This window comes from Bombyx mori, chromosome 15 (genome assembly GCF_030269925.1).
Source record: "Bombyx mori chromosome 15, ASM3026992v2".
Classification (NCBI taxonomy): Eukaryota; Metazoa; Arthropoda; class Insecta; order Lepidoptera; family Bombycidae; genus Bombyx; species Bombyx mori.
The window spans coordinates 1667770-1682039 of record NC_085121.1 but is presented as its reverse complement, the minus strand read 5'-3'; the positions used below and the strand labels follow the sequence as shown (position 1 = coordinate 1682039).

Sequence of the window (14270 nt, the reverse complement as noted above, 5' to 3'; positions counted from 1 at the left end):
CAATATTGATGCCGTATGGACATTGTCCTTTACGGGTACGTATATCTCCTAGCGCATTGGCAATAACTTATTTTATTTTCGTTCGGTGACGCTGATATAGCCTCTCAAGGCTATCAGCTTAGGTAGGAAAAATTATTTTATTATGTTGTAAACGTGTGCTTTAGATTAGATTTTGAACACTTGGTATTGTGCTTCAATTTTCACTTGCGGTTAATAATCTTTCAAATTACAGATTGCAATAGAAACGAATACTATTAAAATTAAAATGGGAGAAACTAATGTTATAATTATTAGATTTGTCACCATATAGTTGTTTGATTTTTTTTTCTGAGTTTTAATACATCAGCATCACATAAAAGTTTATAGACTGCAGACAGAGGGTTTTTATTCATGTGTATATACTATCATAATATTGTAATATATGATTAACATTTGGCTCAAGTACATATTTGAAAACTATTTTCTTGGATATATTTGTTAAAAATTGGCTTAAAGGTCTCGTTACCAGGCCAGCGAAACATTCAAAGAAAAAAACGTGATAAATAATAAATACTATCAAAACTGCTGTAAAAATTTTAAACGGAGGCAAAACAACTAAAACAAATAAAAAATTACTATTTATATATTTTATTTCATAATAAAACTGAGAGCTGATTTGAGAGCAAAATGCTTGAAGTAACATGCAATGATCGACTCGGTAAGAAGGTTCGAGTTAAATGCAACCCTGACGATACCGTGGGTGATTTAAAGAAGTTAATAGCCGCACAAACTGGCACTAGATACGACAAAATAGTACTCAAGAAATGGTACACAGTATTCAAGGATCATATTAAACTTGCAGACTGTATCCTTTATAAAATATAAAGCACAGGCTTTTTCCCGCGTTACATTCACCAATATCGTCATATTTTCAGTCATTTTTAGTGATCCGTGCGTTGCAAAAATCAACCAAGGCTTGAAAATATTCTGATAGATAACAGAATATTATCAAGCCTTGGTTGATTGTTTATAGTTTTGATGGGTGGATGAGTCCACGGCCGAAATGCTGTTAAGTGTTCACAGGAGCCCATAGACATCGACGGTCATATCAAAGTACATACCTTGAATGCCAACAACAATATAATTCGTTTAATCTAAATCTCGCTTAGTTTATAAGCTCTACGTAGTATGACATAGGTATTTGACTGGAAGGTGGGAAAGTTTTTACCTAAAGTGGTTCAGGCTGTAGCTTCAGATCTCCGTCAGTGGCAGTATAGATTTCAGTGACTAATTAGACTGCTATGAGAATCTGTAAAATTATTAATAGTTAATATTATTTGCAGGCTCTTTTGGCCCTGTGTGTGTAGAATACAAAGAGTAGCCTATTATCTATTCACATAAATATACCATTTGTTAAAATTGATTAATTTCTGATGCTTCTACACAATATTAAAATCTTTTTCTGGTATTTTTCTAAATGCCAGTGACTACAGTGAGAAATGAGTTTGAAGTGCTGGTGGAATTGGGTAAATGCCTGCAATGTATTACATTATTATATACATTATTACTTGCACTGATTTTAATTATCTAGAATAAGACTGAATTTTCATTACTTTGAAACTACATCAAGACTGTAGGACATGTACATACTCAGATGGCACTTTGACAATTATAGTATATATGTAGCAAAAATGATCAATTAGTATTTGTTTTAATACATGGTCACATAAATATATTTTATTTTAATCTGAAAGAATGTACTAATTCATATTTTTCAAATAGATTTGTCTCTAATACTAAGATTTTCATTTGAATATTTAAGTTTTTTTTTTGATCAATGGAAAACCTGAGGACCTATTTAACATTCTTGAATTCTACTTATTTCCTTAATGTGAATACAGATGAAATCCACGATGGGATGAATTTGGAGCTGTACTATCAATAATAAAAACATTTGTATTTTAATACTTTTATTAATAATACTTTAAATCCTAATAATAATATTAAATCCTAATATTTTGTTAAGTTTATAAAGTTATTTCTTTATTCCATGTAATGTGACATTGACTTTATGTTTTTTATCAAATGCAAGCTCATCTCCTGTAAAGACAGTTATTGATTAATTGGATAAAGACAGACAGACACATGAAAGTGGCTCCAGACCAGGTACATGAACACATTGATTTTTAATTACCATAAATAAAGTAAGCCTACCATATGACCGACCACTGTAATTCTATTACTAACTAGCTGTGTCAGCACCTCTCCGCATAGAATAGTGGCTGGGCAGCAGTTTTTGGACATATCTCTTGGTTCATAAACACAGTCATTTGGGTATTTCGAAAAATATAATTTAAAGTAATGCTTCTCTATACACAGCATTAGATATATAGTCAGGGATCAAAGCATACAGGTTGCTAAGAGTGCTAACACGTGACAGAGCTACATAAAGCTGATTGTGTGAAAAACAGTTAACACTTAGATCTGCACCTGCAACTTTTAGCATCTGACATTGGGCTTTATTGTTTATTGTCATAGCGAAACAGGCTCACTGGAAACGCGAGCGGCAGTTAGTCGTGCTTCCTGTTCTTCTAGTGTCTCCTGAGACCTGGTATTTGCTGTTCGAACCCTCTGAGAGCTCAGACGGATTTCCCTATCAGTAAAGCTCTCGGACTCCAGCGATAGTGCGAGACCCTCGCGATCGGCCGTGAGACGTGCTTCTCGTTCTTCAAGTTTCTCTTGTGACCGGGCATTTGCTATCCGAACCCCCCGAGAGCTCAGGCGGGATTTCCTATTAGTGGAAGTCTTAGACTCACGCAATAGCGCATGAGATTCACGATCGATGGACAAACGTGCCTCACGCTGTTCCCTGTTCTCCCTAATTCGAGTGGCCATCATTCGAGAACGATGTGAACTCAATCGAGATTCTCGCTGAGCCGAAGTTTCTGTGGCACGAAACCTGGCCTGACGTTCCTGACATGCAGTGAGTCTTGCCTCATGATCTTCTTCAGATTCCTGTGATCGAACTAATCTCATTCTTTTAGCATTCCTGCTGCACTGGGAGATGTTGGATCTTTTTCGAGGCATTCTTACATTATGCAGTACCTACTAACACAACGTTGTTTGGTAAACACGTACTTATCATAAAACTTTTTAAGAGATTTTATGACCTGGTAACTGTGACCTTTAAGTCATGTCTTAATTTATATTCATATTTTTATGAAAAATGATATTATGGAGTGAAATGAAATGAAGATGATTAATTTGAGACACTAATCAACTGGGATGAAATTAAATGCAATGAATTGAGATGATATGGGATGAAATATAATCTCAGTAAAATGGTGGTCATTTACTAAGATTTTTTCAGTGGACTTTTTGGAGGATCCTGAGAAATTACGTCCAGCGGCCATGTTTCATTTTTCCACATTTGTTCACTTTCACAGATATTAAACAGTTAATAAACCACTGTTATTACACATTTAAACCTGAAAAAACACTAAATAGACATAATTAAACAAATCACACAATTTTACTCCCCGCGTTCCCGCCAAAAAGTCCTCCCACAGATCTTATAAAAGGGATTTTATGACCTGGTAACTAAGATCTGTAAGTCATGTCTTATTTTAATTTATATTCATATTTTTATGAAAAATTATATTATGGAGTGAAATGAAATGAAGATGATTAATTTGAGATATTAATCAACTGGAATGAAATTAAATGAAATGAGATGATATGGGATGAAATATAATCTCAGAAAAATGGTGGTCATTTACTAAGATTTTTTCAGTGGACTTTTTGGAGAATCCCGAGAAGTTACGTCCAGCGGCTTTGTTTCATTTTCCCACATTTGTGCACTTTTACAGATAATAAACAGTTAATAAACCACCGTTATTACACATTTAAACCTGAAGAAACACTATATAGACAAAATAAAACAAATCACACAATTTCACTCCTCGCGTTCCCGCCAAAAAGTCCCCTCCCACAGATCTGTCAAGATTAAAACATAGATTATACCTAAACCAAAACGATAAGTTTGATTCTCGATTTGAATTTCGTTCGATCGATCTCTAAAACATGGCCGCCGAGTTTTATGTTGTTGTCAATTTTGTGAAATCACATTTGTTTTAATTTAACGAGCATTTCAAGTGAAATCTACACGACAAAGTGCAAGTTCATTAAATCAGGGCTGATAATATTAGTTTTATTCATATGATAAGTATAACTTGAATTTTATGATGACTGAAATCGATGGTGAGTTTCGTGCCAATTGTTGCTTTACGAAATCTTGTTCTCTTGTAACTCATGTTGTACATTTCAGAGTTCAATCAATACCAGAAGTCTTCTAAAACTGGAAAACAGCATAATGTTTTACCGATATGGGGTAACGAACAGACCATGAACTTGAATCCACTAATATTAGCCAATATTCAAGGCTCTAGCTACTTCAAAGGTAGGTAAGCAAACAAAACAACGCAGAGGAGTTTGGGCTTCGAATTAGTAACGTTTTTAATTATCTCACTATTACTTCATTAATTTATGCTTTTATTTTATCGTCTTAATGTCGATTTCAAACTTTTTAGTACCTTTTAAATTGAATCTGAGCTCACCTTGTCAAAATTGTACTACCACTTTTTTATTTATACACTTGTGTTTTAAAATTACTTAAACTCACGTTAGTAAAACTTTCTTGTTACATTTAATCATGAGTCTTCAAAGCAATCGCTTTCATCAAAGTTTTTATCATTTGTTTCAAATGACATTTATTTTAAAATTTTCATAGGTTTTAAGAGTTTGATATTAATTAATAACAGTTATATATTTTAATTTTACTTTACAATTTAAAGATCAAGTTGAAGTGAAGGTTCTAGAACAGAATATTTAAAGGACGGGACTAATGGGCATATAAAGACCAATTATTGACAGAATAGAGAGTAAATTATCTGTATGCAAAGTAATTAAAAAAGTCTTAACATTTTATAGGATAAATTTCAATTTCCACAATTTTATTGTTATCAGTGCACCTGTTCAAGTTGAAGACCTACCATGAGGTGGTAGACGAAATATATTATCAGGTGAAACACCTTGAGCCGTGGGAGCGTGGTAGCCGCAAGACATCAGGCCAGACCGGCATGTGTGGCGGCGTGAGTATGTTCATCACCTTTTTTATTGTTTATTTGTTTTTCTGACCTTCAGGTTATTTTGCACTGTTTTTTAGAATGTAATCTTAGTATAATATATAGGTATTTAATGAAGACCTTGATGTTGGAAATGTGCTATAGATTAGATCAGCGGTCGGGGAACCAGGGTAAATTACCCCAAATGGGGTCAAATGAAATTTTGGGGGGTAAAAATGAAACTTTTGTGAGTAAAAAGTATATATTGAAGTGAAACTTCTTTGAATCGTTGTTATTTCAAACTCAATGAAATGAAATGAAATAAAACGAAAAAATAATATTTCTTTTCAAAATTATCATGGGGGCTATAATATGAAAGATGCTAAAAAGAAGTGATTTCGGTTTTTTTTTTTCTTCGCCGTGGGGTAATATCAACTTACACAAAAATATTTTGGGGTAATAAATTAAAAAGTTCTCTGACTGCTGGATTAGGTTATGAAAACATAATATGGTAATATTTGTTTGCTTAGCAAAACTAATCTGATATAACAATATACCTTTTTAAACTAGCTTACCTGTGAAGACATTTATTTACTTGGAATTCACTGTTCACCAAATACCATATCAAGAATGAATGAAGAATAAGCTACCTTTCAAATCAAATGAGTGATTGTTAAATGAAATATTATTTAGTAAACATAGTAATGTTGTGTTTACTAACTTATGTAAATTTATCAAACTTTAGCACTAAGATAGGTATTATATATAAAAATTGATATAGAAACTACTAAAAAAATAAGGAAGTAATAACAGTTAGATAGGTAAAGGACAGATTAATATCACTAAGAGCTATGGAGGGTACACTAGTAAGGAGAACCTTCTTTCATTGGGGACAAGTTGAAAAATGTCCACCTGTAAACACAAAGTTATTGTTGGAAGTCTCACTGAAATAGCCCTAGTGTAGGAAAAGGAAATGACATGAATATAGCAGTTTTAAACTGAGTAAAGTGTACTACTGGGTTGTAAAATTTGAAATTTTTCTGACTTGTGTAGTTAAAAAATGTGCTGCATTTAAAATTTTGACTGTTTAATTTTATTGCCATTTAAGTAGGAAGTGTTTCTTTCCTTCTTCATTTAATATCCTACTCTATTTGTTTATGGCCCTGTTTTTTAAAATCTTTCCACTTGCTACTGTTGTGCCATCTTAAATGGCTCCCTTCCAGTGGAAACTTTTTAATACACAGAGATGGCCCTCTTTACTTCTACACTCCATACTAAGAGCCTGGTCAACAAGTAATCTAAGCTACTAACATCAGAGCCTGCCTGCATTTACAAACTGATGGTACCATGGTGCTTATCAGATGATTATTGTGATCTCACATTATTCACCTAGCAATATCGAAATGTTAGCAATTATTGCAAGTACTAAATTTCAATTTTGGAACAATTTTTTTAGTTTCAATTGAAGTTTTATGACAATCATTAATAATAACGTAGTGATTTTTTTCTGCCTTCCAGGTACGAGGTGTGGGTGCTGGTGGAATTGTGTCCACTGCTTTCTGTCTCCTCTACAAGCTGTACACTCTCCGGTTGACACGAAAACAAGTTAACGGGTTGTTGCAACACACTGACTCTCCATATATCAGAGCACTGGGTAGGTATGGTTCTCGATTATGTTATAACATATTAGTAACTTACCTTTCCTTTAACTATAAAATTAAGCATAAGTTGTATGTAAATCCATAATATTCCATGTTTCTTTGACAATTTGGCTTGATGCACCACTCTAGTATATCTTAATGATCTTCCACAAGACATAAGATATCATTAGGTGTCAACAATAGTATCTCTAGGTGGGCCTGTTTGCCTTTGTATAAATATAAGAAAATAATGTAACTCCCACTGCAATCATTTTATAGCAGGATCTCCAATCAAGAACTTACTATAAAACAACTGTATTTATACATTTTTGCCATAGAAAAATGCCATAGTTTTCTGCATACGTTATATTTTCATTTTGGCTTTAGATATGCCTTACACATTTTGTGTATCATAAAATAAGTGTTGTATATTTTTGTTTAATAGGCTTCATGTACATTCGATATACACAACCACCAGCTGATCTATTTGACTGGTATGTGGATTACTTTGAAGATGAAGAAGAGGTTGACCCCCGTGCTGGAGGTGGTGCATCCACAACTATTGGAGCACTAGTACGACAAATGCTTGTAAAACTTGACTGGTTTAGCACGTTGTTTCCAAGGATACCTGTTCCCATCCAGAAACAGATTGAACAGAAGTAGGTAGTATTCTTGTTGTTTATTTTTTTATTTTTTTTTTATTGCTTGGATGGGTGGACAAGCTCACAGCCCACCTGGTGTTAAGTGGTTACTGGAACCCATAGACATCCACAACATAAATGCGCCACCCACCTTAAAGTTAATACTGGAATATGTATATCAGAGGTGACCAACTTGAATAGAACTTAGATCTACTGTTTACTAATGAAACCCTCTGCGATGTACCAATGACATTTCTTGAAATTCAATGAAACAATGTAATTCAGTATACAAATAAGTATTATATTTTATGAAAATGAATAACATAACATTTAAATTTAATCTTTGTAACTACTTCTTTGTTGTTTTTCAAAATTAGTTTAGGTTTAGAAATTGCTAAACTTAAAGAATTCAGTTTATCAAATGAGAATGGTTTTTATTTTTTATTTGTTTTAAGTAGGAAAATGCTGATTCACATACATATGTTGAACCAAAACATATTTAATACATTAAACTAGATAAAAATGATGCCCGCTGCAGTTGGTGATTATGTTGCTCAGTCTGTTTTATGTATTTGTATTTTTTGCCTTGCCACGATCTACTGGACTAATAGCCGCGATCGACCGGTTGGCCACCCCTGATGTATACATATATACATATATGGGCTTTATTTTACTGGGTGCAACTTATAGCATATTAAAAGTATTTATTATATTCTATTATATCTGACCAAGAAAATTAATTTAATCCGATACAGATTAGCAGAGCACAATCGCAGTATTGCACCAACAAAGCCGGCCCCAGCGGCAAGGGCCTCCTCCTACAACCCAGGACGGATGGAATCTGATCGCCGCGACCACGACGACCGCGACCGCAGGGACTACGACGACCGCGACCGCAGGGACTACGATGACCGCGATCGCAGGGACTACGCCGATAGGAATGGAGGTGACAGGTAGGTACAGGGAATCCTAGTTTGGGGCCAGATGACGATCTGTGACGTGGGGAGAACTGTTCGTAAACTACGTACAATTTTTTTGTTTGTTAGTTTAAAGCAAGTTTTTACATCTTTGCTTTTCTACGATGCCACGAGTACGCGTCAAGCATAAGATGGCTTTTTTCAATTTCCACCGGTCCTCTCGGTCGGTTGATGAAGGGAATTCGAATTGATGGCTAACGGTCATAATCCTTACACGCTTTTTTTATTTTTTATTTTATTGCTTAGATGGGTGGATGAGCTCACAGCACACCTAGTGTTAAGTGGTTACTGGAGCCCATAGACATCTACAATATAAATGCGCCACCCACCTTGAAATATAAGTTCTAAGGTCTTAGTATAGTTACAACGGCTGTCCCACCCTTCAAGCCGAAACGCATAACTGCTTTAAGGCAGAAATAGGCGGGGTGGTGGTACCAAAGTTGTGTGATTTATTGATTATCTTTAGGCCACCACGACTTCAGTAAAAGACGGCTGTGCAGTATAATACGCTATTACCTATTCGCTGGTAGCTTTAGGGGTTATTCCCGCTACGCGCTGACGGGTAACATGCCATAAAATTAATAAAAGATATATTAATAAACCATTGAGAAATTCCATTAGTCGGGTTCGTTAATTAGTGTCAAAACTACTGGTAAGTGGATCGCCCACCATTAGAAGAGACGAGTGGACGTTTGTTCTGATAGTGGTTTGTGTAAATTTTCCAGATACTCAAAGGACAGATCAAAGCGCGAGGATAGAGAGCGCGACCGCGACCGAGAGCGGCGTGACCGACGCGACCGGCGCCGCTCTCGGTCGCGCGACCGGCCGCGACACCGGGACCGCTCGCGGGAACGACGGCACAGATAAACGCATCAAACTGTGACATCCGCACTATCAATGTCTTTTATAATAAATTGTTTTTTTTCTCTATTTTCGTGTTTTATTATTATGTCTCTTAGAAATTATGAAATTGTCTTCAATTATAAAGTATAAGTCGCGCCAATAAAGAAACGAATCTAAAATGGCGGCGGCGATCATGCGCTCTCACTCTAAACTATTGCTATCTTTTACACGGCGCGTACTGCATGCGAAAAAAGTATCAGTTCTATGTTGTTGAGTTCGAGTTGTGCAACTGAGATGACTGGCAGTAAAAGTGTCTACGCAAGTTGCATCCCAGATGAGACACCTCCCCCTCTGCCAGGGCATAAAGTAAAATAAAGTACATTCTCCTTTTTTTTTTTTTTTTACAATAAACAATTTTTTCTTTATAACTCTTTTTATTTGTTGACCCTACCATCTGTCAGTGTAGGTACATAGACGCCATTTTCGATTCGTTTCTTTATTGGCGCGGCGTATACAAAAGATATGTTCAACTGAAGGGAATCCGACCACTTTGTTGTGGACTTGTGTGATTATGCCAATTGTTGTTTGAAATTAACATTTTTTTTTTAAATAAACGTACGGCATTTTTATTTAATTTACCAATATCATCTCATTTCATAATTAAATTACCAGTTTCTCGCCCGATTTTCTCAGTGGGTCGCCCTTCAGATCCGGTGGTAGATTCTAGAAAGTACTGCTCTTGTTAGCAAATTCACTAGGTTAAAGCCCCGTGAGCTCACCTACTCGTTTGGTGTATCTAGTTAGACCCCTCGAGGTTAGTAGAATAGGTAGGAAAAAATAAAGCTATTAATAATGATTCGCAAATTTGCTCTAAGTCTCACTATTGAATATGAAGTTTCATATTGGTTGTCCTACTTCAACCCATAATCACCTCAAAATTTTGTAGCATTAAAACAATCTAGAAAGAATTGTTGCTTTTATATAAATACCTCTTCACTGTATCGCCTTGGTCATCCAGCAATAATAAAGACATAACATCTATGTTTGGTACCTACTTATTGTGTAAGTGGAGTTATGTAACACACTTTTATTATGCAATGCAGTCACGTTATTACGTGCTGTTGAAAGTGAAACATTATCTTTTGTTTTAAAAATGAATTGTCTTATTTTAGTGTTTCAAGTTAACCAAATCGTGGTAATAAGAGATTATACTTAGGTTATTGGCACTTATGGTACCTTGCCTTGGATGTACTGGAACCATAAAATTAATGTACGAAGTAATAATTTTTCTGGTCGTCTTTAAGTTGTTAGGATCCAAAGTGTATAGCAATGGAATTATGTTAGTGTTATTAGTTTTTTTTTCACATTTACCTAATCCTATTTCTTTACCAACAAATAACAGTTAGTTTAGTGTCATTATTATTGCGGTACATATGGCGCAGAACCGGACCGAGTGGAGAAGATTGACATACAGTCACGATCCTCAGCATTGAGGGAACGACCAGAAAGAAAGAAAGAAAGATTGTTATGTCGACGTCGCCTAAAACACGTCATTGCGGATCCTCCTTATCCATTAAGGGTGCTTTTAGGTACCTCAAGCACCGGTCACCGTCTTCATCGAACCCGTCGCTTGCAACCAAGGGCTCGACGAGCGATTTAACCCCACAGCGAGCGAATTAATACAGCCCACTGAGTTTCTCGCCAGATCTTATCAGTGGGTCGCATTCCCGATCCGGTGGTAGATTCTGCGAAACACTGCTCTTGCTATGGTCAGTGTTAGCATCACTCCGGTTTGAGCCCCGTGAGCTCACCTACTAGTTAAGGTTACGCTGAAACAGCCTCTCAAGCTTGGGTAGCAAAAAAAAAAGTATACTATATAAAATTATTATTGCAAGTAAAATATGTTCATCAATTTATACTCAAGGTTTCGTAATATCTGAATGAAAAAGAACAATTACAGCAAAATTTATTTAATTTATTGTAATCTTCTTATCTGTTTATAATGGGTAGCACAAGCTAACAATAAATACAATCAATGGAGAATAATGATAAATCTACAAAAGCAGCTGTGCAAACTTGCGTCAGTTACACAGATGTACCTTTCACAGTTTCTTGTTGTTCAAACTTAGGATATTTCTGCTCAACATCAGACCACAATATTTTGCTATTAGATAAATCCCTTACAACTGTGGGAACATCTGCCATGGGCAATCTTACTTGCCTCATACTATCCCTTTCTCTAAGGGTGACTGTGTGGGGTTCTTTAATTGTATCAAAATCGACAGTCACGGCATAAGGCACTCCCAGTTCATCAGTTCTGGCATAACGACGGCCGATTGAACCTGAGGAGTCATCAACCTTATGAGAAACATCAACTGTGATCAGCTCTTGAGAAAGATCTCTTACGAATGGCTGGAATTCTGCATTACCACTCAAGGGTAGAACAACACATTTCATGGGAGCAACTGTTGGTGGAAGTGAAAAATATGTTCTTTGTTCATCTCCCTCCCTCATCCTAAAGTTATGTTCTAAAATGCAGTATAAAATTCTACCAACACCAAATGAAGGTTCAATGACACTTGGTATAATTTCCTCTACATGAATTGTTTTTTGAGTCTTCTTAACATTCACAAGGCTGGGAGTTAGTTTGAATTCTCCTCTAGCAGTAATAAGCGTGTATTCACCATTACTGTCAAGTTCTTTTTGCATCTCTTCTAAAGCAGCGTTGTCTAATGTAGCCAAAGTATCATTAATGGCTTGGGAATCTTTTTTAAATGCCTTTCCAATGGCTGCCTTGTTGGCAATGGCTTCAACAACTTCTATCTGTTTTGGAGCTGGAAGTTTCTTTTCTGCAGCCAATCTGATTCCAGTAGCTTTTGTGTGTTGTGTTAAATCATAAGCTGATCTATCAGCACATCCAACACACTCGATCCAGCCATAGCTACTCAGACACTCTGCATCCCAACAGTCACATGCATAGTGAGCCATTTCATTGCCCATGTGCTGTCTGAATCTCAGTCTCTTAGGATCAATACCAACAGCCAACATATACATGTGAATTCTTGCCATGAAATACCCAAGTGTTTCATTATTAACAATGCCTTTCGATACAGCATCTCCAATGGTTGTTAGCTCTGCAGGTTTACCTTGTTCCTGATTATCAGCAGAATACAATAGCATCTGAGTGTTTTTTACAGATTCAAACTTTGGATGCTCTTTAACATCACAAAAATGCTCAATTTCACACATAGTAAATTCTCTAACTCTGAGGAGACCTGATCGAGGTGAAATTTCATTTCTGAAGGAATTTCCTATTTGTGCAGCTGCAAATGGTAAACGTCCTTGATTGAACTCTAAAAGACGTTTGAAGTTAACAAAAATGCCTTGAGCTGTTTCGGGCCTTAGAAAACCTTTTACTAAGCCTGATGGGCCTATTTGTGTGTTAAACATTAGGTTAAATTCTATTGGAGGAGTTAAATCATTTCCACTAATAGGTGATTTCATTTCAAATCTTTTCATCAAGGCTGACATCTCGTCAGCATTCATTCCATCTAGTTTTATAAGAATATCTTCAATCTCTGCCTTCAATTCAATTTTGGTGTTCTTATCAGATTTGATTTTTTCAAGGTGTCCTTTAATTAAATGGTCAAGCCGGAAGCACTCACCTGTTTTAATATCCTTGGTCATCAAGTCTGCAAATCTCTCCACATGACCTGAGGCTTTGAGTACAGGTTCTGGAGTAAGAATTGAGCATTCTACCTCTAACATTTGTTCCTGAAGAATAAAAAACTTCTTCCATAAGTGGATCATGTTACTCTTAAGTGCACATCCCATAGGACCAAAATCAAACTGGCCAGTAATTCCACCATATATAGCAAAAGACTGGTCATAGAAAAAGCGCCTTTTAATTAGATCTTCCATTTTAGCACGGTCAAACAAATCTTCCGCGGGTGCGAGGCTCAGCTCTTTGTCTTCTAATATCTTCTTCCTAGTTTTTAATTCAGCGACTGCCTTCTTTATATCAATTTCGGGTGCTTTTTCTTCTTTAAGTTTTCTAACCAAATCGCCTTGTTCTTTCACATTAGCTCTCAAAGGAGCGAGGATTTCTTCAATCTTAGGATCGGCCATAATGATTTCTCGAAAAGGATTCGGTATTTTAATCTTTCGATGAAGCTTATTGCTGCCCCACTGCTGACTGTGTGAAAGACGTAAATGATTACTGAAGACTGTGACTTGTTTACTAAATACACTACACTTATAAACTAGTGACAGAACGTGTCTCATTTAACTGAGATCTATTATCCGAATCGATTCGAAGTTTATGCATATGGACTATTTTATTCGCAGGCCGATGACCGCGTGGAGTTAGGAGGTCCACTTTACGACAGGATACATAATATATATTGTCGGCTTTATAGTCTTTATATTCAAATTAGCTAACTATTCATGAGTTTTTAAGCTTTTTGTTGAATTAATATAAACACGAGTACTAGTTCAGAAAAAGAAAAAGATGATGAAATTAGAAAGTGCCAAATGTTGGCGAAAAACTCGATTGACGAGTAAAAAATATGTCTCTTTGACTTTGATTCCATGGATTGCAGTGACAGGAATTGACTTTTTCTCCCGTTGAGAGACAAACGGAATATAGTCCGTACTATATAAAATTAAATAACAAAACCAAAGCCATTTCTGTCGTCTAAAAAGTGAAAGGGTAGGGATTGAAATAAATTATCATATGAAATTAAAACAGATAAAATCAAATAACACAGTAGGTGCTCAATAAGACTTTGGTTTTCTCTGTATTTTGTAGCCCGTGTTCGACGGTAAGTAGATAGAAACATTAGAAACCCAAAAGAAGATATCTTTTGACCATCACAACACCCGCTGTGGGAGCCAAGTTTAATTTTTTCTACCTAAAAAGTAGTTTTGGCTATAGCTCATTGGGAGGCAAATTGAAGTGGTAATGAGTCGGTCATATCTGTCACAGAGCCGATAAGCAATGGGATAGACGAGTTACCATGTGGAGACCGGTAAACGTACTGTAGGATGCCCAGAGACGAGGTGGAG

The 14270-nt window shown here is 35.9% G+C and overlaps 3 protein-coding genes and 1 long non-coding RNA gene across 4 annotated transcripts; 2 read left to right on the top strand and 2 right to left on the bottom strand.

Moving 5' to 3' along the window:
• Positions 1–611: 611 nt before the first annotated feature.
• Positions 612–3960, bottom strand: LOC119629557 (uncharacterized). Its single transcript, XR_009974940.1, has 3 exons — positions 3085–3960; positions 1208–1288; positions 612–1100 (listed from the first exon to the last, which is right to left on the bottom strand). It is a non-coding gene; the product is annotated as an uncharacterized LOC119629557 (long non-coding RNA).
• LOC101742942 (ubiquitin-like protein 5) lies at positions 667–1944 on the top strand. Its single transcript, XM_004928753.5, has 2 exons — positions 667–844; positions 1881–1944. Exons 1-2 carry the CDS (start codon positions 667–669, stop codon positions 1922–1924), a joined length of 222 nt encoding a protein of 73 aa, XP_004928810.3. The 3' UTR covers positions 1925–1944.
• A 66-nt stretch (positions 3961–4026) lies between the features above and the next one.
• On the top strand, positions 4027–9290 carry LOC101746718 (pre-mRNA-splicing factor 38B). Its single transcript, XM_004928612.5, has 7 exons — positions 4027–4239; positions 4307–4438; positions 5005–5129; positions 6621–6756; positions 7188–7401; positions 8139–8336; positions 9086–9290. The coding sequence occupies exons 1-7, from the start codon at positions 4221–4223 to the stop codon at positions 9225–9227; spliced, it is 966 nt and encodes a 321-aa protein (XP_004928669.1). The 5' UTR covers positions 4027–4220; the 3' UTR covers positions 9228–9290.
• Positions 9291–11157: 1867 nt separating this feature from the next.
• Positions 11158–13730, bottom strand: LOC692991 (glycyl-tRNA synthetase). Its single transcript, NM_001046828.1, is given in 1 exon segment — positions 11158–13730. A coding segment is annotated over 1 exon segment (2199 nt). The 5' UTR covers positions 13488–13730; the 3' UTR covers positions 11158–11288.
• Between the last annotated feature and the right edge of the window lie 540 nt (positions 13731–14270).

What these genes read in the sequence shown, in the direction of transcription:
- LOC101742942 (XM_004928753.5), top strand. Translation starts at nt 667, where the DNA reads ATGCTTGAAGTAACATGCAATGATCGACTCGGTAAGAAGGTTCGAGTT. An exon ending in TCATATTAAACTTGCAGACT is followed by an intron (nt 845 to 1,880) that starts GTATCCTTTATA and finishes ATGTGAATACAG; the next exon opens with ATGAAATCCACGATGGGATG.
- LOC101746718 (XM_004928612.5), top strand. An exon ending in TCCATATATCAGAGCACTGG is followed by an intron (nt 6,757 to 7,187) that starts GTAGGTATGGTT and finishes TTTGTTTAATAG; the next exon opens with GCTTCATGTACATTCGATAT. An exon ending in CAGAAACAGATTGAACAGAA is followed by an intron (nt 7,402 to 8,138) that starts GTAGGTAGTATT and finishes AATCCGATACAG; the next exon opens with ATTAGCAGAGCACAATCGCA.